The 27104-nt window shown below is 30.6% G+C and overlaps 2 protein-coding genes and 1 long non-coding RNA gene across 17 annotated transcripts in view; 2 read left to right on the top strand and 1 right to left on the bottom strand.

Annotated features, from left to right (window-relative positions):
• Nucleotides 1-12269: 12269 nt before the first annotated feature.
• Nucleotides 12270-12686, top strand: LOC147808038 (transcription factor sox-3-like). The gene has a single exon (XM_087166621.1). It carries the CDS (start codon nt 12270-12272, stop codon nt 12684-12686), a length of 417 nt encoding a protein of 138 aa, XP_087022747.1.
• Nucleotides 12687-12734: 48 nt separating this feature from the next.
• LOC147808037 (uncharacterized) lies at nt 12735-13226 on the top strand. Its single transcript, XM_087166620.1, has one exon. The coding sequence runs from the start codon at nt 12735-12737 to the stop codon at nt 13224-13226; it is 492 nt and encodes a 163-aa protein (XP_087022746.1).
• A 5588-nt stretch (nt 13227-18814) lies between these two features.
• The window catches only part of LOC147808035 (uncharacterized), a 30072-nt gene continuing 21782 nt past the window's right edge, over nt 18815-27104 (bottom strand). For 11 of the 15 annotated variants that reach the window (XR_015434667.1, XR_015434668.1, XR_015434653.1 and 8 more), the window contains one exon: nt 18815-19047. This is a non-coding gene — a long non-coding RNA (uncharacterized LOC147808035). Of the gene's footprint in view, nt 19048-22492; nt 22606-27104 lie in introns of all 15 variants that reach the window. The other 4 variants (XR_015434664.1, XR_015434663.1, XR_015434656.1 and 1 more) reach the window with 1 other exon arrangement.

Genomic DNA, 27104 nt, shown 5'->3' with positions numbered 1-27104 from the left:
ATCTAAACACTTGAATTAGGGAGGGGGGGGGGGTAGACAAAATTTAGAAAAAATTGGGTCGTAAATTGGGTTGCAATAAAGGTTTATGTATTTGGCGATAGTTCAGAAAACCGCCTAAAAAAGTCGCCTGTGCAAATTAATATTTTAAGAGAACCCATTGACTAATTCAAAAGAGAAATGCTTAATTTTACTAGGTTGCTAGGCAACCACGCTCTAACTGTAAAAAAATGAAATAATGTTTTGTGATTGCTCAGAGAGGTTTAATTAATTGTTAATAGAAAATATCTCGAAGTTTCTAGGCAATAGACAATTTTTAAGCTGATTTCTGTCCAAAAAGCAAAAAAAAAAAAAAAAAAAATTTTAATCACCTTTGAAAAGAAAACTTGAATCGATTTCTTTTTATCTGATATTATTTAGATTATGTTATTTTTGCTATGTTTATTCGAGGATTTCATACTAAAATCAAATTTACATAACTTATAATAGCTATATAAAATTTTTTAGGGATAATCATTTTTACAGCTTTAATCGAGTCTTCTTGGCATGAAAGTTTGAAGAAAAAAAAAGTGCTTGAAAAATAAAATGTAGATTGTATAGTAATTCTAATGCACATTCACAAGGTTTTCTATAATTTACGATATTTCTTTTTTCTATAACTCAAGGAATTACTGAATGTTTAGTGGCATTTTAAAAACATTGAAATATGCTACGTTTAAGAATAAGATTTTGAAATAATATGTTGCATATTGTATGATTCATTGTTTAAAAAGTCGCTTCATTCTGCTAGATATTTAGGTTACATGGTTTTCTTTGGATAAAGATGATTGGCAAATAACATCCTCATGTTTTGATACATTCTGAAACTTACGTTCGCAAATTCACCATTAAGTGTCGCACACACATACTCTTCAATTACGATAAGCTACATTTACCTCCAAATACTGCTACTATGATTATTTTCGTTTTCTTATATAGATCTGATACTCTCTTTTGAAACAGAGCTCGTAAGATCCTTAAGATACTGAAATGGGGGCACAAAAACGTAAACGTTTAAGTTAAATATTACTTTTACAATATTGATGCTCTTACGTTTTAAAGACCACGTGAATCCTGATAAAATATTAAAATGCATATGTTTACTTTAACGAGTGAAAAATCCTTATTAAAATAATGATCAAGACCCAAATGTAAAACAGTATAATTGACGATAAAAACTCAACTGGCTTCAAAACATATGAAGAGGGAAGTAAAAGTCGACATGACAAAAATCGACAAATATAATCGCCCATTCTCAAGGCTTGTCAGGCTTGAATGACTTGTGACTTTTATTATTGGACGCTCAAAACATGTCTATTTTTATTATCATCGATTATTTTTTTTAAATCAATGAAGTTTTTATATTTTCGATTCAGTTTCTTGGGATTATCCATTTAGTTACACAACATATTAAATTATTTCACTCGATATTAAAAAAAGTTTTACATAAGTTATAGGCACAGGTGCTAAAATTGTTGTTGTTAATTTACGTCACACTAGAGCTGCACAATGGGCTATTGGCGACTGTCTGGGAAACATCCCGGAGGATGATTCGAAGACATGCCATCACAATTTTGATCCTCTGCGGAGGGGATGGCACCCCCGCTTCGGTAGTCCGACGACCTGCGCGCGAAGTCGAGCACTTTACGGTAGCACAGTTTAACGAGGACCAATACCGCACACCCTCGGTCCCTACGCAGACTGATCCAAGTGGTCACCCACCCGCACAGTGATGCTTGACTTCGGTGATCTGCTGGGAACCGTGTCTTAACGATCAGTCCACTGCGGTTCCCAAGAGTTAATGGGCAAGACAGCTTATCAACAAAACACATGCTTCGAGAGTAACGATGCACTATCTCTTCAGAAGCTTGAGAAGGAAATCTCACAAGTTATACTGCAAATGTTTAAAGGAACATTGACAGAAAAGTTTAATCTCCCAAATATCCAATAGCCTGTGCTTTTCTCAATATGGAAAAATTTATTTCAAAAAGAACATTTGGTTAATCAAATTTTGGCATTGAAGGTGAAACAACTAACATTGATAATGAATGCATCTTGGAAACTGATTTTGAGATGAGTCCTCTTGAGGAATTGTTAGTTGCAAAAACATTTGATTCCATAAGTAAATGGTAAGTACTGCTGAAGACCCACTAGATATAAGTCAGTGAGAGATGGATTTTACTCAAACTTCGAAACTCCTTTTTCTCATTTATTATCCAGTGAGGAATTCTAGAAATGGTACTGGAAAATCAAAAGAAATTTCGAGGATACAATTACATTGGCCAAAAATTTGGAAAAAAGAGGAAGGTTAAATCAAAAGAAAAAGAAATAAATTACTTTTTTGCATTAACTTCAGAAAAAGAATGAAAATTTAAAGAGATTGAAAGAGCTGGAAAAAAAGTTAAAGCAGAAAGTATGACGAAGAGAAAAAAAAATACTTAAAAAGATTTTTAAAAAAAAGCCTAAAAAATATGGGGAAAAGAGTAAACAAAAAAGTGATCTAATTATAATAATAATAAAAACATCATCGGATTACACAATGATAAACGCTCATAATTTAGAACGGACTGTTAAACTACGAGAAAAAAAATTAAAAACATTTTTTTTAAATTATGTATTTAAACATATTTTCCTTTCCATTCCATGATTCAAAAAAAAGTAACATTTTCCACGTTAACTGTGGTTATATGTTGTAATTTCAAGAAAAATCTCGTTTTTAGACATTTGTGTGGCCTATGGATTCCTAACGAGCATCAAACATGCTCAAAATTAAGTGTTCATTCACTGGAAAATTTAGTGTTTATTTAATGGTAAGAACTGTTCCTTCACTTGGTTACCTTACTACTTATTATTTAAACCACCAAAAGCTTAAAACAATATTATGTAAGTTATCTAATTTTTTTTACATAATTTGCATTTAATAACAAATATGTCGACACCATCATTTAGCTAAAATTACAAATTTTGAAATTTTTATGATTTTTTTTAAAGACAAGCTAAGCTTAAGTGTTCCTTCCCTGGTTAGATGTTCAACATCTTATAGGGTTCACCCTATAAGATGTTGAGAAATTTGCGATGTTGTGAGAGATGCTTAAAAATGTTGATTACGTATTTTTATTAATATTTATAAAATATATATTCAAGAAATTGATAAATATTTTATTCCAAATTTATTCATACGTATGTATATTATTGAAATTGTATCTGTTATTGAGAAAAAAAAAGCTAAAAAATATCACATTAAAGAAGCACAATCTGTTGTATAATCATATTTTATCAGAAGCATGCTTTTATAAAACTCGACATTCGCTGAATAAAAAGTTTTTTATTCAATAAAATGTTTAATTCAAATTTCTTTACTAAATTACAAATAGATTTTTAGACGACTAAAAAAGAAGCATCCTATTTTATAGTTAAAAATAAATAAAAATAAAAAGATTGGCAAACGATTATTAGCGAAAAAAATATGAATGAAATTTTACGCTACGCGCGCGAAGTCAAGTTCCTCGCAAGTTTATCACATTTTAATATTTATCGCCCCATTTAATTATTTTTTTACAGTCGCCAAATTATTTTTTTTAAAATAATTAATTTTAATTTTTCTCAGCTTCTAATAAATAAAAACAGTTGAAACTTTAGGTTTTTCAATTGAAAAATATGTAGATTAATATGGTATAAAAAAATTCATACCTTATAATTCAAAATTTTTTCATCCTCAATTTAATTAAATAATAAAAAATAATTAACAATTATTAAAAATTATTTTTTTCATGAAATTATCTTTGGGTAAATGAGTTTTATGACTGGGTGAAATTTTCTTTGAATTGCTTTATTAGTTTTAAAAATATGACTAAAAACGCAAAAAGTAAAATTAACATTAAGGGGTACGAACTTTGGATCGCTCTCCTGACTAAACTATGGGGACCATATTTCCCAGATTGCGGCTACCCCCTATATTTTGAACGTTAAGAATCCAATTATGTAAAAAAATTACATGTTTATTCAGAGAAAGTACGTTTTTGTGTCTGATTTCGTAACTTAATTAATAGTTAGCTCTAATTAATTAGCATATTTGAGGTCACCCCCAGGAACCATTAAGATTGACACTTAGTTCGTGAAAATCCGATCATTAGAACGAAAGTTATTCAGGGTGATATCTTTTTTTTTTTTTGCGGACTGTACAGTACGCAAAAATTAAATAAATAAGTAAGTAAGCAAGTGAACGGACCACCTTAAATTACTTTTGATCTAATGATTCGATCTTCACGCTCTAGGACTTAATGATAATGTTTGGAAAGGATGACCTCAAATATGCTAATTGGTTAGTGCATATTTTAAGTTACGAAATCAGATACAAAAACGTATTTTCTCTGAATACAAAACATACTTTTTTTTCGACGGATTCAATTTTCTGACCCTAAAAATACGCCGCAATCTAGAACATATGGACCCAATAGTTTGGTCAGGAGAGTGATCCCAAATTTGGATCCCTTAATGTTAATTTTACTTTCTGCTTATTTCTCCACAGCTCCAAAACTTTTTAAGTGAATTAAAAAAAAAAAATAATAATAATGCACTCAGTTATGAAATTCGTTTATTTAAATATAGTTTCATGCAAAATATAACTTTTAGTAAATATGTAATACTTTTTATTATTTCATCTAATTATAGTCGGAAAAATTTTGAATTGTGAGATATGCAATTTTTACATTGCAAAGTGGAAGTTTCACGTGGCAAAGTAGAAAATTTGAGCAAAATCGGTCAAATAGTTCCTGAAAAATCCAATTTTGAAAAAGTCGTATTTTTATGACATTTTACGGAAACCGAGAGTACTTTTTCATCTTTTTTTCATAACGCCTGAGCTAATTTTTGTGAAAACTGGGATTTGCATTACAGCCCATGTGTGATAAATAAAAAAATATCTATCGCATAGTCACAAAACTATTACAGATATTTTAAGAGTAGAAACGTTAGTAGTTCGGATTTAAAACATGACATATAACTTTAGAGTAAGAAGAATTGAAGACAAAAAGGATTCTTCTCTTTAATATATATTATTCTTAAAAATATTTTTTTATGTAGACAAAGATAATAATCTTCGTAATCAATCATAATTCGTAATTTTATTACCATATTAAATTTGAAAATTAAGATCGTAGTTTAATATTTATAAAAATAAATGTTTAAAATGTCACTCTATACCAAAAGAAATATGTTATTTTTTATTTGCCTTTTTCTTTCAAAATAGATTTAATGTCAAAAATATAAAGCGTATATTTTCTTTCGTCATTAAACTCAAAATATTTTCTGTACGTAACTTATTTATTCTTCTGAGCAGAGTTAATCCATAAATAAAGGACCATTTGCGATATAGATGTTCTTTTTTTTCTTTGGAAAAGTATACGAGAAAAGCAGAGCACGTGAAACTAAAAACAACCTAATCACTACTTGACCCCTCAAGGCTTGTCCCACTCTCTACAGTCACGGGTCATCTAACTATGATATGTAATCTGCCAAATAATTCGTTACCTACATAGTGACCACCTCCCATAGGGTCGGTGGAGAAAGAGGTGCAGACAACCTCTGCCGTTCCTCTATGAAACCAAATACCCCACGAAGAAATGTCATATTCCACAAAAACAAATTGAAAAATAAGGTTTCCTCCATTCCAATTTTTCATAAATCTATCAGTCCTTATCTTTCCCTTTGCTGACAAGGTGCAAGGGTGGCGCGCCACCTAAGATTTGTTGTTCACAAATTTATTGGAAAGTCAAGTTTTATTGATCGAATCAAACCACCTTGCGCCATATGAATGCAGGAATTGTTTTTGTGGTGATATTACATTACATTGCATGGCGCGGCGTATTATTGGCACAAATGATGCTTAATTGTTTGTGGTTATAAGTGCTACTGATATTGTGGTATAACAGGTACTTTAGTACCATAAAAAATTTAGTTTCTTTGCATTTTTTTAAAATCAAATTTCTATCTTCCTTATTGATTCCGTAAAATACACTTATATTTCAAGCTTTCTCTTTCTCTCTTTTTTTTTTTTAAAAAAAAAAGCTTTGTTAAAATTTAATTAAAAAAAAAAAGACTTTTATAAAAGGGGTATTTTCATTCCGAGGAAGTAGGTACTGGTGTTCAAAATAACACGAGTTTAAAAAATTATACTTATTTAGTTTAATTTTATCTGTAACGAAATAAATAGTAATGTAAAAGCCCATTTTACATTTCTTTCTTATTAAATCTATTTTATAAATTTCTGTAATATATGATAACAATTCACATTCTTCTTTTAAATCCCATATAAAAAAATGGCGGATGGATACCATACGTTTTAATATAAAACTAAAAATAAAGTAATAACTGTAGTCACCATTGTATTACTAATTTCTACAGCATAATAGAAATAAAAAAAGGACTGGATTCTTTTTTTTTTAAATTTATTTAGATTCAGTTTTTTAACGCGTTGTAATGTGATTCAACTCTATATTTTATTTATTTAGATAAAGATATAAAAATAATTACAAACAGGTTAAATGATATAGTCCAAAATTCCCTTTCTATTTTTTAAAAAAAAATTTCAACTTTCAATGTGAGAAAAAAAATAGTTTTTAATAATATATAAAGTTTTTAATATAATATTATATACAATAAATTTATGTGACCACTTAGGATGGCAAAAGGAATAATATCATTTGTAAGCGGCGTCTATCAGAAGCAACACACACATCAAAACAAAAGAAAAAAAATGTAATTTTCGTGTTCATACTATGTCCTAAAGCAGTGATTCTCAACCTTTTTTTTGCGGCGGCACACTTTTAACGATTTCGAGATTTGACAGCATACAATGAGAAAAATAAGTTTAAAAGTTGTTTACTTACCGAGAATACACTGTGTTAAATAGTTTGTGATAATAATTTTGAATGTGAAATAAAATAATATGTATTACAAAAGCACGTTTATCAAGGGATTAATAATTTCCCTCGACTCATTTTTTATTAGTTAGAAATAGTTTTTTTTGCTAGTTATTTTATGTTAGCTTGTTTTCTATAGTTATTAACTGTTAGTTTTTTACAATAATTATTATTTTTTTGTGATTTCTTGCTAACTAGTTTTATTTGCTAATTATTAATTGTTAGCTTATTTTTTGTTAGTTATCCTTCGTTAATTTGTTTTTAGAACTATAAATTGCATAGCTTACTTTAATGAATAGCTTTTATTTCCGCTTAAAAGTTAATTTTTAGCTTTCTTTCTTTTGTTAATTAATAATTTTAATAATCATGAAGTTTTCTACTTATTTCTACATTTTTTAAAATTGTCAAAAACAATTTAAACTCTTCCTTCTTATTTTAAGATTGTCAGAGACAAGACAATCGCCGACAAAGATGTTCACGCGGTTAAAGGGTGGAAAAATTATAATATATATATAAAAGTACTTTTCTTTAGTTAAAACTTTACTAATATAAAAAAAAGCATTGTAATTTTTATTGTATTACTTCTAATATTTGGCGGCACACAAAAGTGCCGCGGCACAGTGGTTCAGAATCAATGTCCTAAAGTGTAAAATGCCAATTTTTGAATAATACACTTTGCCCGCCCTTGGATTTTTCACATTTACCTTATTTCTTTGACAGTTTTATTTTGCATCGAGCTAAATCGAAGAATATGTGAAAACTACCTGCCCCTGTTGGGTCTCACGAACGTGAGGTGTGGGACCTCACAAGAGTTAAACGTTATCAGTTTGAACTCGTGAATTATTCTGTTGATCTCTTAAAATGCCCGCCTGATCATTTCCTGTTTCAATTACTACAGCAGGAGTTCAAACTGTCTGAATTACTTGTCGAAAATGACATGGGGGTGGTGAAGGAATATAAAGGCTATGATCTTCCGCCAACAACCCAGCATCAATTACAGTCTGTCTGAGCTAAGAAATCCTCCCGCCACAAAGTCTAAGACCACCTGGTGCTGTGGGAACAAGAATGGCGCATTTTAGGGAGGGTAGCTTCACTCTAGGACTAATACAATAGACTGAAGAAAAAGTTTCACTTTCTCTTGCCAACCCGAGCCGAAACCATTCCAAAACTGTGACCCAGCACCCCTACTTATAATAGTCATACCTCGTTACCGCCAAAGGTCCAGACGAATGTCTGTAGGAGTTCTTATTTTAGACAAGATATAGATGGCTTGCGAAAGTCACGGCAAGTCTTGGGGGGTCAAGTAGAGATTCTAAGAATTGTTGTTTCCTGTTTCAATGTCATATTGCTTTTCTTTTACATTTTCACGTATTATATCGCGTACATTACTGTATCCCGAAATATAGTGCACACATAGTTTTTTGTTTTGTTTGCATAATTTAACTATTAATATTACTTAAGAATTTCAAACAGTTATTTACTATTCATTATTTTAATTGAATATGTTGAGTGAATATAGTTTTTTTTCCCTCTGTATTATCATTTCCAATTGGAAAAAAAAAGTAACAAAAAATAAATGAAAATCCCGTGATAAATTGAGAGATGTTAAGAGGCATATTTTTCTAAAAATTAAATAATTTTAAGAAATAGCACATATAAATAATACTTTGTCATTATTCTTAAAGTAAATTTGTGCTCGGAATATTACAAAATTAGTGTCCATGAATTTAGTGTGAGGCAATTATATGCTTCGTGTACTATGTTTTCTGACCGCAATTAACAAATACATTTAAATAAAAAAAATAATAATAAAAGGGAGAAATGTTTATCTTTCTCACTCTCTCTTTTGATTTCAATTTTTCATAAAATAAAGTTGTAAAAATGTAATATAAGCTTCAAATTTTCCTGTTTTTTATTTATTTATTTTATTTTTAATCACGTAACAGCTAAAAACTATCTACTTAACTTAATAAAAAATTTCCTACATTTCTTTTTACATCTTTTATTCTTTGCGTAGATTTTTCCTATCTCAAAGTTAATAAAACAATTTCAAGTTTACAAAACAGAGAAAGTAGTTATTTTCTAAAAAATTATTATTTGCAGAAAAAGTATTATTTGTATAAGATTAGATCTGTAGGTGGAGGGAGAAGTCAAAACAGAGGACTGCAAGGAATAAAATTTTGGAACAAGCCAGGGTCCACAAAGGGCAGTGGAGCTTTAGAAGAAGAAGAAATCGCTATACAATAAGTGTAATTATTGATGTTTTGAACAATTATAGAGCTTCTGAAAAGTGAGTCTGTTAAATAACCTGAAGCGAGGACAGCTCCTTTCCGTAAACTTTAAATTAATCCTTCTGCATTAATTAAATTTGTAATCGCTTCGCGCAATATAGCAGCATGCGGCTCTAGTGATAATTAACTCTATAATCAACGTAGAAAAAAGAAATATTAAATTAATCGAAAACGGAATAAGTAATACAATAAAAAAGAAATTTCTGGAGGATGAAAAACAAAGTAATTAAACGCTCAAATATAAATAAAAAGTAATAAAAGCATGGTTGAAATGTATGGTAGGTTAAGTTAAAAATATAGAGAAATCATGAAAAATAATAAAGATTGATGAAAAGAAGAAGAAAATTATTAAAATAAAATTTTTTTTAAAAATAATATCTATATATATATATATATATATATATATATATATATAAGTTCAAAATGAAGATAAAACAAAGGAAAATTACAGACACATGAAAAAAAAAGGGGGGGGGGAGAAAAATAATAAACATAACAAACAACTGGAAAAAAAAGGATAAAAATTTTTTAAAAATCCGCAAAATAAAAGATATAATCTTTCATCAACCCACACGATTATATTCGCAAAAAAGAGTGCTTTCTGATATTGTGTCAATATAGCTAAAGCAAAATATATTAATACAATAGTGTGAGGAGCACTCAAAAAAAAAATTATATATATACATATATATATAACGCCATTTGGGAACCGCTGGTCTAATCTAAACCACCGATACTCGTAGAGAAGTATAAAACAACAGAGTTCTGAATCAAGTAAGTAGTCAATTGTGATTCAGTTCTAAACTTGATGATGCATTTCAATAACATATTATTGCAGAATTCTTTACAAATAAAATTCTATTTTGAAATTTAAATAAATTGTTTTGCATCTGCATCACCTTAAAATTATAAAAAGCATTTATCTGCAGTAAGTTTAAATATTTCTTGAGGGAAAACTCCTTTAAAAATGGATTCCTAAAAACAAAACAAAAAATGTTCAAACGATGTTTTGTTGTCGGAATCAAAGAGGAATAACAACAGAAGAACAACAAACACGGAACTTCACAAGGATCGATGTTAATTATAAACGAAATTGTAGGGGAAGTCCTGGTTTATTTGTATTTCTACCAATTCACATAAATAATGAAAAACTAGAAATTATCTAACTCTAAATATTTATTGAAAAGGACAAAACACATAAAAATAAAACAAGGATAAAAAAATACAAGAATTTGGAAGAGGGGGTTTTGGGCTCGAATTAAACGTCCGTGCTTAACGGCGGTTCCTGGCAGACTGTCTTAGTTCACCGCCAGAGGCGCTGTAGTGGGGGGGAAGAGGAGAGCTTGTCACAAAATGATATTTCGAGAGCAAATTTGCAGCTTAGATAAAACTAGCCAAGCGCATACAATATTAAAAAATAAAGCAATTTGTAGAACAGTTTGAGAATGCGCAAAACTACCTGACTTAAAAAGGTAATAAGAGTAGTGAACTGGAAAGGTCTGTCGACAAAAATAACTCCATAAAGAAATGTTCTGGTGAACTCTAACACTAGACTGTTGCGTCAATAATATATTTTTTTCAATTCAAATAAAAATAATAGTGTTCCAAAACAATTCATTTACTTAAGTAATTGTTAAGTAAAAATACTAAAACAATCTAAATCAAACGCATAACGATAAAAAGATTATTTAATAATTAAATATTAATGTTCTTGCTAAAATCTGAAGTGATTAACTTTTAAAAGAAATATCTCGAAACGCGAGGCACCTTTAATCCTTTTTGATGTTTAAATAAACAATTAATTATATTAATAAATATACTACAGATAAATATACTACATTAACTGATTAATAAATATACAACACAGATTTCCACCCTAGTTCCGTAATCAAATGTATATTTGGGAATTCAAATACTTTAATGTAAATTTAATCCAATATTTTATTACAATACTATAAGTAACCAATGACGTGAAATGTACTAAAATCGGCGGTATTAGAACTTACCAATAATAAATATTTTATGCCGACTTTCTCCCTAGTTCTATTATCAAACGTATATTGGGGAAGTCAAGTAATTTAATTGAAATTTAATCCAAATATTTTACTACAATACTATAAATAACCAATGACTTGAAACGCAATAAAATTGGCTGCAATAGAACTTTTCCTATTTGTTTAATTTTTCTTTTTGTTTAAGCAAAAAAATAATTATATTACCCGATTAATAAATATGTTATATCGGATTTCACCCTAGTTTCGTTATCTTATGTTTCTTAGGAATTTCAAATATATTAATACTAAATTAATTCAAATATTTCACTATAATACTATAAATAACCAACGACTTGCAACGCACTAAGATTCGCTGTAGTAGAACTTTTCCTTTAATACTTTTTGTTTAAATAAACAACTAATTATATCACTCTTTAAATAAATGTCATAACGGCTTTCATCTTTGTTTTGTTTCTTGCGGATTTTATATATTTTAATACTAATTTAATGCAAATATTTTAACGAAATGATGTAGTAGAATTTTTGTACGCTGCAGTAGAATCTTTAAAATTAATTAGCGACAAATAATTAAGCACTAAAAAGTAATGAAGAAAATAGGCTCTTTTGTCTAAGGGATTTATGAAAAGTCAATATTATGCCAAAGCATTTTTAACTCTTTCTACATTGATTTGAAGGGACAAAAAGAGAAGAGAGAACTAACTACCATCACGTTTCTGATAAGCTTATTTCTAACCCCACCCTCTCGTCGGCGGGAGACTTTCCGAGCAAATCCGGAATCTTTTCTTAGAAGTGTGAAGGTAAGACAGGTTCTGGGTATATCCCTCTTTATGATTGGTCAGCAGAATCCCCGCCCCCTAATTTACACTAGTTGCATTTGTTATTTCTCCGACGGCAGACGGTCTGAATATCGGTTTTCAAGAATAAAATAAAACCCAACTGCATTGGGGGAAAGAAAGAGATTTTTTTTTTAGTTTTTTCTCTTTAAAATAGACATTAGGAATTTTGAAATGAATTTTCCTCATTTGTACAATACGGAAGGCCTTCAAATCAACGAGACTAATGATCATAGTGGTACAGTCCTATCTGTTAAAGAGAAGCAAATAGAAAGAATTCGTCGCCCGATGAACGCTTTTATGATTTGGTCGCGAGTTCAGAGAAGACGGATAGCTCGTGAGAATCCTCAACTGCACAATTCCGAAATCAGCAAAAGACTAGGTGCGGAATGGAAACAAATGGATGAAAACGAGAAGCGTACATTCATCAATGAAGCTGAACACTTGCGCCAAGAACATATACGACTGCATCCGGATTACAAGTATCGTCCCCGACGAAAACCTAAGCCGGCAGCAGCGATAGCAGAACCTAATGGAGTGCCTTACTACGCTGCCTTTAACCAAAGAACTTTCATGGCACCTCAAATTTGAATTTATGCTACTGAAAATCGTGCAGCTCTAGTTAATGCATCTCATCCCATGCATTTTCCTTCGTATGCTGCAAATGGCTATCCTGCCTCTTCTCCAGCATCGGTGGAATTTCAGCACAATCAAGTGCCTGGATCAGCGGCTCTTTACCATCGGATGCATTCCCAATCAGTTAAACAGAGCATACTTAAACACGATTCGTACAATCCAAGTGATCAACATCATCAGAATAATTTAGTTCCATCTGTTACTTCTGCGCTTAATTTACCTCATGTAAACAATTTAGATATGTCTGCCATTTCAAGCTCTTACAGCGAGCCTTTGGGCTATAGTTCTCAAACTTACAATAGTGCAATGCTGACACCTCCTTCTTCAAATTCACCAAATGAGCACAATATTATTTCTCCAGGTCCCAGCATTAATCAAGAAATGGATAAACAAAACAGTAGTCCTAGTGCTCCACCTCAACAGGATCCATCATCTATGCCCATAAGTTCTTTTGATGTAGAGTTCCATTATTTCGAAGAGCTTCATATACCATAAAAATTCTTCAGCAGTGAAATATTTTACTGCCCAAGTTTTTTTTTCTTTCTTTTAATTCACATATATTATATTTAATCATGTATCTGTATGTAGTGTATATATTTTAATATCTGTACGAGTTATTCTATAATGATGCAGTTTGTATATATTTTACTGAAACACTTCAGCATTGTTTTGTGATACAGTTTTTGTGAAAACATTATTTTAATTTCTTAAAAAATTTTACACACATTTTTATAAATTTTAACCGCTGCGATCAATTTGTACATGTTTCATTAATATGTTTAATAAATTGATTTAATTGTATTTAATAGTTTTTACTTTATTCCTTTATAGTAACTTTATAAGTACTATCATTTAACTTTACAATATAGTAAAAAAAATAAATTTTTATTTTTATATTTTTTTCTACCAAGTTTAAAAAAAAAATCACTGTTTCCTGGTATTCGTAGAATTTTCAGTGTTATTCAAGTGTTTCTCATAGCAGCATTTCCTTCTTAGAACTTGAAAAATGTATCCAGGGTGCGTAGTCAAATCTTTAAATCAAAGATAAGCACTTTTTAAAAACTTTTCAAGCACTTCACAAAAATTTTCAAGCACTCAAAAAATTCATATTCAATCAATGATATTATTGAAAAACAAAAACTTTTTACAAACAGTTTTAGCGTTAAAAAAAACCCAAAAAGAAACGGACGTAAATCGAAACTATCAGTACTTTCCCACATCACCGAGTGAATTCAACTTGATCATGCACTCAGAACAAAAGTACCCTTACCCCCTACGTCAAAAAAGTGTTAGAAGTAAAATAAAATAAACAAGAATAAAATTAAAAAGAAAAAGATTTCATAAGGATCTGATATTCTCGATCCGAATTGGAGCACTCGGGTTTCGGTTTCAAGTGTGCGCGCATGTGCAAGTCATAACGTGGGTACGACACGAAGTCCGCGTGAATAATTACGTAGCAAACACCCCATTTTTCGTAAAATGCATGGGATCTACCAGATATCACTGAAGGAAAAAAAATTTATTCGTGTAAAAAAAGCACTTTTTAAAAACGCCAGCTGAAAAAAGCACCTTTAAAAGCGAAATCCCCAAAAAAGCACCTTTAAGTACTTTTTACAAACGCTACGCACCCTGGTATCATTTACGAAACTTTCGTTAACAGTTTTTTAAATTTACTATAGGTAACAAACAGTAAGTGCATATGCAGTACAAGATTCATAAACTGCTGTTTGTAGAAAATGCAACACCATGAAGGAATCATCAGAATCAAATGAAATTCGCAGTAAATGTCAATTATAGGATATTATGCAAATTAATAAAGTTTCAGAGCCATCGCGCGTGCGTGGCGCGCGCAGCGCCCTCTGAATTGATGCTGAAAGCGTATAAATAAAGTGCTGTAGCGGGACGTTGAAAATAGTCTATGATTATTTGTTAGTGGCAAACGTTTAGTGAGACCTGAGTATGCCTCCACGACGGAAGAATAAGAAATTCAAGCAACTTACGGAGTTTGAACGAGGGAGGATAATCGGCCTTCGAGAAGGAGGATTTTCCTATCGCGCAATAGCAGCTCGTATGCAGCGGAACAGTTCCACAGTGATGCGAGTTTGGAAGCAGTGGACCGACGAGCACCGAACAACTCGAAAAACAGGCACTGGACGACAGAAGGTGACGTCAGAGCGCGATGATCGACACCTGCTCCGCATGGCGGTGAATGATCGCACAGCTTCCTCCAGGCAGCTGGCAGCACATTGGTCTACTGCTACAGGTGTACAATTGTCGGCTTCGTCAATTCGTCGTCGTCTGCTGCGCCGTGGATTGCGTGCAAGGGTGCCATTATACAGGATTCCCCTCACGGCGGATCATCGACGGCTGCGTCGGCAGTGGGCTCTTGAGCACAGAGACTGGCGAGCTGATTGGCACCAAGTTGTCTTTTCAGATGAATCACGCTTCAATTTGTGGACCCATGATGGCCGTGTTCGTGTTAGACGTTATGCCGGTCAACGCTGCCTTCCTGAGTGTATTATTGAACGACATAGTGGTCGAACACCCGGAGTTATGGTCTGGGGTGCGATTTCGTATCATGGACGATCCAATTTGATACGAATTGAGGGTAATCTCAATAGCAACAGATACGTCCGTGAAGTGCTACAGCCCGAAGTCGTTCCTTTCCTTCAAGGCATCCCTGGAGCTATCTTTCAGCAGGATAATGCACGCCCACATGTTGCGCGGACTGTTAGAGACTTCTGTTCAGCACAACGCATGCAACTTCTTCCTTGGCCTGCTTATTCGCCGGATATGTCGCCTATTGAGCACGTGTGGGATATGGTTGGTCGGCGTCTCACTCGTGATCCGCGTCCTGCAGTTTCCAAAGACGAACTTTGGTTGCGCATACAAGCGATATGGAATTCTCTTCCTCAAGCAGATATTCAACATCTGTTTGACTCCATGCCACGTCGTATAGCAGCACTTATTGCAGCGCGTGGTGGCTGCACCAAATACTGATTTCGGACGCTTAATTTGTTTCTTTTGTTTTGAAAATTTCATCATTTATTTGTATCAGTACAAGTCGTTTCTGCATTAAATTTCATTTGATTCTGATGATTCTTTCATGGTGTTGCATTTTCTACAAACAGCAGTTTAGAAAGAAATTAACAGCTAAAACTAAGATATATAAATTTAAATATCACTTTTAATCACAACACACAAAGTAAAACGTAAACTAATTAATAATTCCTCAGCTCCGACTTAGTTATCTGTCTTTTGCGATTTTAGCAAAGAAAAGTTGAAATTATAGAAATGGATTTATAAATGAATGTGTACGGTGTTTATGTTTACAGTATCTGAATGTTAAAAACTAGGTAAGCTGATTTTTTTTCCATCCAAGAAATCATGATTTTAAAGGGATGTATTTTGCAATGCAAGTATAGCTTTTATTAGGAAATATTTTTCAATTTATTTACAATAAATTTTCCAATAGCTACAAAATTATATTTCACTATTACATAATTATTACAGTATAAAACTTCCAATATAGTAGAAGATGCTGATAGTAGATGATCAAGGAATATCTTAATGAATAACAACACCTTACCTACCTTTTCCCTTCCTGTCCTGATCGATTCCCTTGCCTTTTTCCATACCTTTACCATCAAGTGCAATGATAGCAGGGCTTTCCCGTTTTAAATGAAGTGTATGTTCTGTCCATCTCCATAAGACCGTATGCAGTATAGAACATAATGTTCTTATGGAATAAACTCATTTTAATGATCAATAGGCAATTATACTTAGAATTAGTGTCAGTGTAATAAAACATACATGCGATTCAAATTTATACAAATATTAATCCTGTTTCAAATTCAGTACATATATGTCCTGTCTATCTCCATGAAATAATATGCAATATATAGCATAATGTTCTAGAGAAATAAACTCTTTTTAATGATCAATAAACAGTTATAAGTAGAACTGTTAGTGTCAATATAATAAAGCATAAATGCCTTTTAAATTTATATAAATATTAATCCATGTTAATAAAATGTATAACTAATACATATTATAACACTATTAAATCTCTTCAAAAGAAATCCGTAATTGGACGCAGTTTTGCCATTCAACTGAACATTTTCGGAATGGCGTGTGAGTGAAGTGTGTCTAAGGGTAAAAACTCCTTTAATTATTGTAACAATATTATTGTATTATAATTATTGTAACATAACTGCTAACAAGAACGGATGAAAGTTTAAAATACCTCCAGACCTGTTTGGATCTGGAACTGGGCAATACCTATTGAAAAGTTTGTTTTATTATTTTTTTTAATGAAAAAGTGAAATTCATTCCGGCTGGTGAAACATTTCTTAAAATTTTTTTGTTTTCTTTTTTTCCCCTGCACTTTTTTAATGCAATTAAAGCGAGAACTGCCAACAATAAATAATTCTCTAAACGATGAAATTTAAAATTGATTTCTTAACAATAATTCATTTCCATTAAATTTTATTCGTATAAACAGGTTATTCGATTATTTTTTTTTTCCAATGCCCACCTGTGTTAACATCCCTCAATTCAGGCATTTACAGGGCAGATTTGTAGGCCTCTCTTTCAGGGACACCATATTAGGTGGGCCAACGTTGCTCCCACAGTGAGGACAGATAGTACAGAGAAGGAAAGATCATCCATGCCTTGCCCGAGATTTGAACCCAGAACCTTTCTGATGCAAGGGTAGTTCCCTAACCCCTACACAGACCGGTTATTCGATTATCTGATATGCAATTAAGTGGGGACAACTGTATTGCTATTAAAAACTAGGAAATATTAATGTTAAAAGTACACAAATCAAATTGTGCTTAAATTATACATAAAAGAATTTTAGAATATTTAAAGAAAAGTATTATTTTTCTAAATTTATGAAATTTGTAACATTATGCATCCTTAAAATATATTTTCTGAACTTTTGTAGAATTAGAATAAACTTCCTAACTGATTCTGTACTAATAATCAAACTGTAAATATTTATTTTATGAACATCTTTAATATTGATACTATATGGATGTATTTATTTACATTTAAAAAGAGGGAATGATAAAAAAAAACAACACTTTTATTTTAAAAAACCGTATTTCTTTAATATCTAAGTTTTACTTTTGTTTATTTATCGTCGTATTTTAATTTTTTATCCTATTTTAAGGTTAAATTATTTTGGATTATATTGTTTTTTAACTGAAGCTCATTCTTAAGCGTATGAGTGATTTTAAAATTTACGAAACTTTTGTTAGGAAAATTATATTTAGATTTATATAGTTAATGTTTAATTGTGTAATTTTTGCATGTGAAACATAGTTAAATTGCTTAATTTAAAGTGGAAAAATATCTCCTAATAGTATTAATATATACGATTAAATGACTAAAAAATTTTGCTTCGAAGAACTTTTTAAAGAAATGCTAGAATTACTACAAGCATATATCTGAATATGTAGTTTAAAATTTGCTTTTAAATTGTAATTTCTGTTAAAAGTTACAATCAAACATAAGAATTTACTCCTAGAAAAAAAAAACTGGAATAAATTGTTCTATTGTGTATGGTTTTATTGTATGGTTCTATTTTTAAACTAGATTCTAAACTAGTATGCTTCAAACTAGTATGCTTCGAACAGTAAGTTACAAATTTTTTGCAAATTTCTCATTGAAAAAAGTGCATACTTCGATGAAAAATGATTCTTATGGTGGTTATGTAGAAATTGGAGACAATATGGTGTGTCCTTGGTCAGCGTCAGCCCAAGACACTTGTGGTTACACGTTCCTATATTTCTAGTACGTACCTGTACAACATACCTGTATATAAAATTTATTAAACGCTTTATTTACAAATCATTGAAAAAATATCAAAAATTCGTAAATTTTTTTTTCCTTTATAAAGTTATAGTTATTATACAGTTTGACAATTTTTTTTTTTAAACTTTCAATATTATTTTCTAATTATTTCAATGGAATTTTTAATTTGGGACTTAAAAGTAGTGTCGGGATTTCGTACATAATTGATGATACTTTAAGGGCAGAAATTATACCATAAAAAAATATAAGGAATGACCAAATACTTTCGCATATTTTTATTTTTAAAGATTAATTAAAAACATTAAAAAGTGAACTACATTTATAATGAAATAAATTTAAATTTGTTATTATTATTCGCAATGGCAATATTTTTTTTCTTGTAATTATGTATTTTGTATTCAAATGTATCAGGATCTGATGGAATTTCATTTCACACAATTTTAATTTTTTTAAATGTCAAGATTAACTGTCAAGCCTTATCTTCTGGACATATCTGCAAAAAAAATAAACAGAAGAAAATTATAGTCTACCGTAGTGAAGAAAGCAAACTATGCACATAAAATAACTCAATAATATTTTTAATACAATTTATAAGTTGTTGATCGTATGAATATAAAATCCACCGGGATTTTAAATTCCCAAGTTAACACATTACAAAATTCTTAAATGAAGTTGAACATTTGATATTTTGTTTCATAACTTGTTGTTGAAATGTTCATAAATTAAGTAAAATGTTAATAAATCAGAATGTGAAAAATTTATGAGAAATTTAGCAATAATACTAGAAATTAACAGCTAAACAGTTCCATAAGTATATTCAGCTCCAAATAACCACGAACTGCCAACTGATAATGATAAGTCCTGCCAGACGAGTCTTGTAGGGTTATTTCATTTTATAACCATCGTTGAATATCTGGCCCAAGTTTGAGTTTACGACTACCAATGATGAACTCCATAGTCTTGTAATTTTGAACTCAACCCAGTAGACAAGGGAACTCTTGGATCAAGTATCGGAAGAAATTTGCCTTCGAGGAAGACTTTTTTGATGGAACTAAATCTCATTTGTGTTGCCTGGGGAGGAAAAACTACGAAATACCCCACGGTTAGCCTGACGGCAAAGGGACTTTAACCCATGATCCGTCTACTGTGCATCTGAATAAAAATTTCATTAAAAAAATGCAGCATAAATAAAAGGTTTTCTTTGGTGAAAAATATAGCTAGCAAGAAATGGACACTTCAAATATTGTAAAAAAAAAAATTTGAAACGTATAATTTCTATTTCTTGTGATAGTTTTTAATTGTATCCGTCTTTTAAATGCAGCCTTATTTTCTTTCTTTCTTTTTCTGAATTATATTCTAGGAAGTAAGTTCGTACATGCTTTCTCGTGGTCGGTCCTACACACGCTCCTGTCAACACAATTATATTTATGAAGAATTTAAAATTAATTTCTAATTTCGCCTTTTGTGAGAATTAAAGCTATGTATGGGTGATTTTCACGAAACATGACAATTCGGACCAAAAATTTCTTCAAATTTAAAGTCTTCAAAATAATCAAAAAAAATTTTTGTTTACTTCTTTAGTTACAATTATTACTATCTTACATACAGCAGTGTAGTTTATTGATATTTGTTCGAGAAAAAAAATAAAATAGAAATTCACCAAATCTTGTATACCAGTAAAATGACATTTTAGCTTAGAAGTTCAAAAAACAGTCATTTTAAGTCAATAGTGAGTAACTTAACTTAAGCCTTTATGTTAGATGGACCATAAGTTGCTTAAATTAATTCTTTTTGTCCACGGTAGAAAGAATCAAAAAAATTTTTATTGCTGATATGTACAGAATAAAATTTTTTATAATAATCAATCATTAAATAAATAAATAACTTTGATTACATCCAAGCATATTACAATCATTCATAAACTTGATATTAGGTTAATATTTGCTTTCCCTCCTTACAGTATTAGCAGTTTAAAAAAAATTCTGACAACACTTCAATGTCCTGGCATTCATAAGCCAGGAAAATGACAGCTAGGATAATGACAAATTCGCCATTTTATAGCATATAACTTTATTTTAATTTAATATTTTTGCCTAAGACGTTTATATTCTGCAAAAAACAACTAGATTTCTCAAAATTACTCAGATAAATCTATGTAGTTTATGTTATTAATGATTTCAAGAAGCCAGGAAAATGACAACACAAAAACCTACTCACCTTGAAAAATTTTTTGAAATAGATTTTGACCCAGAAAAATTGGTTCTTTATTCATGCAACAAGACATGTTCATATAGGAGGGTATCTAATCAATCTATTAACATAAGATATTGATTACTGGCTGGCTCTATCTACTTCAGTTATAAACCACTAAATAAAAGTAGCCAGGATAATGACAGATTTTCTTGGGACAAACAAATTATTGACAGAAAAAAATTAATTTAAACGAAGTTTTTGTAAATAATACCCTCTGCGTGTATTCTAGAGATGCTTACACCGGTTGAGATTAAAAAAATTAGATATTGAAAAATTTATGGGAAGTTTTGAAGCTAGTTATTATTGGAAACATTGTTTGGGACACGCCAGGAAAATGATATTTTGATATTCAATTAAATTTTTTAACTATACAAAACAGTCAATGCTAGTGCGAAGACATTTTAAAATGCTATCAGCAATGCTATTTATTAATTTTTTAAAAAAAGTTACTTTATTATTATAGTATTAGATCTTGGTACAAGGGATAGTGAATTGTCATGTTTCGTGAGAATCACCCATATACCAAGTTATTGGTATATATCTCTTTATAATCGTATTTAAATATAATTTCGAGAAGATATAAGCATTTAACTAAAGGCTTATTATTTTAAGCTGTTATTATTATAAGCTGAGGTGGTGGAAAGCACAACGGGAACTTTTTAGGAAATATATCAAGTTCTGCCCGACAAGGGGTCAAGTCTCCCCCGACAGGGGGGCTCAAACAAATTAATTCAAAATATTTAAATTAAAACGAATTTTATACTTTACATTTTTTTCTCACATCATTTTTTTCAAGTGTGTTTCTAAGAATCTAAAATCGCTAATATTGATACCATAATGTGCAGATTCCTTTTAATGTAAATTTAAATCTAATTTATTTTTTCTGTTATAGATGTATTTTGTACTGTATGGTGCAATTTACCATACATTGCAAGCGTAAAATTTACTTTTGTAATGAAGAAAAATAGTTGTAGCAGTAACCGCTATTTCAAAAATTTTATACGCTTCTTACTCTCATAAAGCAAAAATTATTCGTTAATAAAAATTTGTAATTTCATGCACATTTTAAGAACATTTTGATATAAAATGTTATTTTTATATGCATCGATTGGCTTTTGAATCATTTAAATGTTTTGAAAATAAAGTTTTAAGTACATTTTTTGCATCCACGTATTCCATCTAAAGATATCATGCCCCGTTTTGAACGAACTTCGAAATGGTTATGCCCATCAAATTGTAAAATTCGAAACTCTCTTAATTGTCACATAGTATAATTTTACGGACAAAAAAAGGCTATTTTAATCAGGGGACTCGATGTTAATATATATTGTAAATAAATACAAAAGGGACTTTTAAAATTTATCCTTGCGATTCCTTTTTCTTTTCAAAGATGCTTTTAAAGTGAACATCTATGTCCGGCAAAATGCTAATTTCTCCATTTGAGAAAAAGAGTAAGTCCATCGGCTTAAAATATAAGATTCAAACAATATAGCTTAAATTTGTAATTATTTTTCAATTTACAAATTTTAAATTTGCGTCCGAGAAACGAATATTAAGAGGGGACCCCACCCTGAATATTTCCAAAAATTCGAAAAAAAATTTATTGCATTTTTTTAATCTTTGTACCCTTCCTAATGTCTGTCTAAAACGATTTCTCGGTACCTAACTTCGTTTGGAAGTTATACCGGAAAATAGAGAGTCGTCGCTAAGCAGGTAGAAAGGTCCGTTCTGCCGGATTAGGAGGGGTGACATTCTTTTTGTGTCTCATCCATTTTGTTGACGGAGAAGGTATATGGACCTGGAATTGCAGAGAATAAAGGTTAGTCATTACTAATTTAATAATTTACTAGATTGAACATAAGTCAAAACTTTAAAAGCGTTTTTTTCAAAACTTTGTTTTTTGACCTGGCCTAACGTTTTTCTCATGATCGAAATAAGCTGTTTTTTATTTTAAATTATGTAAAAATGTATTCTTTAGAAAGAAGCATAGGATTTTTTTGATATTTTGATTTTATATCAATATTTTAATTAATATTTTTTTTAATGAAAAACTTAACTTTTTTTAAACTTTCGGTAATTCTGCGAATATTAAAAAACCGCTATGCTACTTTTTAGATAATCAATTACAAAATCGTTTTCCTATGTTTCAGGACTTCTAAATCCATGAGGGCAGTGAGGTGCTACTTTATGATGACCAGCCACACATGAAGCTGCCACCAACTTATTTTTTATTATTTTGTAAAAGGAAATTTTTTAAAATAGACTTAAATTGTAGCTAAATAACATGAAAAGAACAAGGAGTCTCTGCATTGTCTCTATTACTTAAAAAAAAAAAAAAAATTCAAGAAAAACGTTAATATTTTACCATCTCAGGGTGGGGTCCCCCCTTAACTAACTTACATTTTTAAAAAAAATTCTCACACATGGCTGCTGTTTCTCTGCTATGTTATCGATTCTCTGGAAAGCGGAAAGCACACTTTCTACCAATATTTCTGTTTCGCCCTGCAAAAGCTTTTTACATCTTGACATACGCCTGCAACGAATAATCTTTCACTCAGTTAATTGATTATTGTTTACCTTATGTCAACGCGAAACATTGTTTCCTCTACGATTTAAATTCGCTTTTGCTTTCATAGTTACGAATTTTAAGCCACAAATAATGGACACTAAAAATTAAGAAGTTGGGGACCAAATTTCGAAAAATAAGATTTCTTTTTTATTTCTCAGAACTTATTTGACCGATTTTGTTTAAATTTTGTATTTTGACATTTAAAATTGCAAATGATGAAAAAATTTTACACCTTACATTTCTCGACAGTGAAATGTCGACAGTGACAGTGAAATGACTAGAAATGTTTAGTAAACATTTATTATTACTTAAATAAAGTTTTATAATAAAGTTAAATGTTTACTAAAAGTTTCATTTCGCATGAAATTATCTTTAGAAAAACGAATAGGAATTGATTGATCTGATTGGAATTGTATGCAAAACTTTTTCAATTCGCTTAAAAAAAAAACAAATTTCGAAAAATAAGATTTTTTTTTTTTATTTCTCAGAACTTATTTGACCGATTTTGCTTAAATTTTGTATTTTGACATTTAAAATTGCAAATGATGAAAAAATTGTACACCTTACATTTCTTAAGTTTCTCGACTTCCCTTAAATAAAGTAATAATAAATGTTTACTAAAAGTTTCATTTTGTATGAAATTATCTTTAGAAAAACGAATAGCAATTGATTGATCTGATTGGAATTGTATGCAAAACTTTTTCAATTCGCTTAAAAAAAAATTGGGATACAGTGAAATACGCAAAAACTAAACTTAGCTTTAAAGGGTCCTAACTTTCAAGCGCGTTCCTGAAAAAACTATTAAAACAATATTTGTAGATTGAAACTACTTTATTTTGGGGGTCAGAAATCCGAATCCGTCGAAAAAGGGTATGTTTAATCGGATAACGTTTTTATATCTAATTTCCGAACTTAAAATATCGTTCGGACTAATTAATTAGTATATTTGATGTCACCCTCTCGAACCATTTCTAGGACTCATTCTTATGAGTCCTAGAACATGAAGATCCGAACTTAAGATTAAAATTTATTCCGGTGGGTTCATTTATTTTTTTGCGCACTGTACATTCATTTGAAGTATATGTCAATATTGCTAATAATAGTAAAATAATTTTTATTTTTTATATAGTTTCTGTATAAAAAAGAAAAATTATTTTGCTATTATCAGCAATTTAGCTGGTGATTATCCATATTTATATGCTTTGATAATTTTAAGGATTGAAAGAGGAAAATAAGGTGAAATGATGCTCACTTTCAATATTAATATCAGATGTAAAAAAACTTCATTTTGTCCTCTTTTGTTAATTTCATAGTAATTGCATAGTAATAGCTTCGAAATAATAGCTCAATGATAATATCTCAATCTCGTCATATCTCAAGAACGTTTTGCTTTTTGATTGAATCGAAAAAACTTTCATACAATTGCAAAAATTCGTTTTTCCAAAGGTAATGCCATGCAAAAAATATAGTTTTAAATAGTTATAAAATATTTAATATTTTTTATATTTATAATATGCAGTGGAAAAATTCTGAATCCCGATTTTTGAAATCCCCGTGAAGTAAATGGCGACTGATGCACGTTAAATCTGTCGAGTCGCAAAGTCCTCCATGTTCCCATAACAAATCAATACCTCTGGGGGTACTTATCCAGGAGTTTCCTTGCCTTCTGGATTGGTTCAAAATTACAAGGCTACGGAGTTGAACATTAGTAGTCGTAAACCCGAAAATTGGGGCGGTTGTTCAACGACGGATAAAATAAAATAAAATAGCAAGATATACAAATTTTTATATAATTTTATGGAAGGTAATTTTAAATCGTGAAATACAAAATTTGAATGAAATTGGTTGAATAATTCAAGATAAATAAAATTTTAAGCAAACTAACTTTTTTAAAATTTGATAACTCAGAAACTAATTGATCGATTGCCCTGAAAGTTTGTATTTTGAAATTAAACGGATATAAAAATATGTAGAACATACAATTCAATATATTTTACTATTATTTAATAAACTAATAAAAAATAACAAATAATTATTTAAAATTATTTTTGCTTAAAAATTTGAGTATAAAATGTTTTTTGTAATTTTATGCAAATTTTTTTCAATACACTCAAAAAGTTCTTGAGATAATGGGCTATAATTGAAGAGTGAAGTTGAAATTAAAGGACCCAAACTTTCCAACTTCCGACCATATCTTCCAGATTGCGGCTGTTTCCGCATTTTGAAAATTAAAAATCTATAACTCTAGACAAACTTGTATGTTTATCCAGAACAGAATGAGCTTTTCTGTTCATTTTCGTAACTTAAAATATAGTATTGACTCTTTGTGCGTGAAAATATGATTAAATCAAAAGTAATCAAGGTGTTCCCTTTTTCCATTTCATGCACTGTACATAAATGTCCATTTCATGCACTGTACATAAAGTCAATGAGAATCTGTCATGTTGATTAATATATATTTTAAGATATTGAATGCGAACAGTTTAATTGTTTTTCTGAATCAATCAACAATCTTTTTACAACTAAGAAAATGATAAAAAAATAATAAATTTAAAATATTTTGTTGCTGACCATGCCCGACAGGGGTGCAATTGCCCCCCCCCTTAACCCCCTACTGGCGCTATGGCGGAGGTTTTTCGCCATCAGTAGCCACCAATATTCGTATATTGGAAAATAACTTCATGATTCTTCATTTTTGGCCATTAATGAATGGATTAAACAATTAACAATCTCCAGGAAAGAATATACAAATTGTTTAGTGAAATTTAGATTTTATTAAGCATAATTAGTGATATAGAATGTACACTCTAACATCATCCAAAAAAAAAGGAAATCTCCTAAAGGGATCAAATCCAATATTCTCATACGGAGAGATTACAAGCAAGAATCTCATTTCTGACGGTTGGAAATTGAGACTGGGGAGGCGAAAATTGGGACTTGGGAACAACTTTGTCTTCCAGCAAGACAACGACCCAAAACATACAGCTAAGATTGTTAAGGCATGGCTACTCTATAAAACGCTTAAACAGCTCCATTCGCCGCCACAGTCCCCAGACTTTAATCTCATCGAGCACCTCTGGGAAGAAGTTGATAGGAGTAGGTAACAAGCAAGGAAACCCTAAAGAAGGCAATAGAGCTTGCCTGGTCTCAAATTACACCTGAGACGACAAAAAATCTGGTTATGTCGATGCCAAACCGAATTCAGGCAGTTGTTACTTCTAAGGGAGGTCCTACAAAGTATAAATGTTACATTTTTTGGCATTTAATTCTGAAAGTTTGTATTGTTCTGTCTCTGTATGTAGACTTTTGGGACTATATAATTTAATATGTTGTTAATTTTTGTCATATTTTAACGAATTTGTTCATAATTTTTTTTGTTAGATACGAGTTATTATCCAAGATGTTAACGAAAATAAAGTTGTATATTCACAAATATGAGTAAAGTGCTTGATCTGCGAATATTAACGGGTGTATTTAGACTTTTGTGGCTGACTGTAAATTGCATTGGATTCCAGCAAAAACAAATCTGTAGGTCCAGCACCACAAAACTGGTGCACACCAGCTGCTAAAGCGACTGGTCAGTGCCGGCTCTAAGTCACTTACAACTGTACTGAAGTGAATACTGGCCAGCAGTATTCAACCCAGCACTCGTCATCTAAAAAGCGCAGGGTGAGTGATTGCCCGATATTTTCCAGCAGAGGGTAATCAATGAATCAACAATTGAGGGC

The sequence above is a fragment of the Parasteatoda tepidariorum genome, chromosome 6 (assembly GCF_982258835.1).
Source record: "Parasteatoda tepidariorum strain Cologne lab strain chromosome 6, Ptep-v5.0, whole genome shotgun sequence".
Taxonomy (NCBI): Eukaryota; Metazoa; Arthropoda; class Arachnida; order Araneae; family Theridiidae; genus Parasteatoda; species Parasteatoda tepidariorum.
The sequence above is the reverse complement of the archived record's forward strand: the minus strand, read 5'-3'. Positions and strand labels throughout refer to the sequence as shown.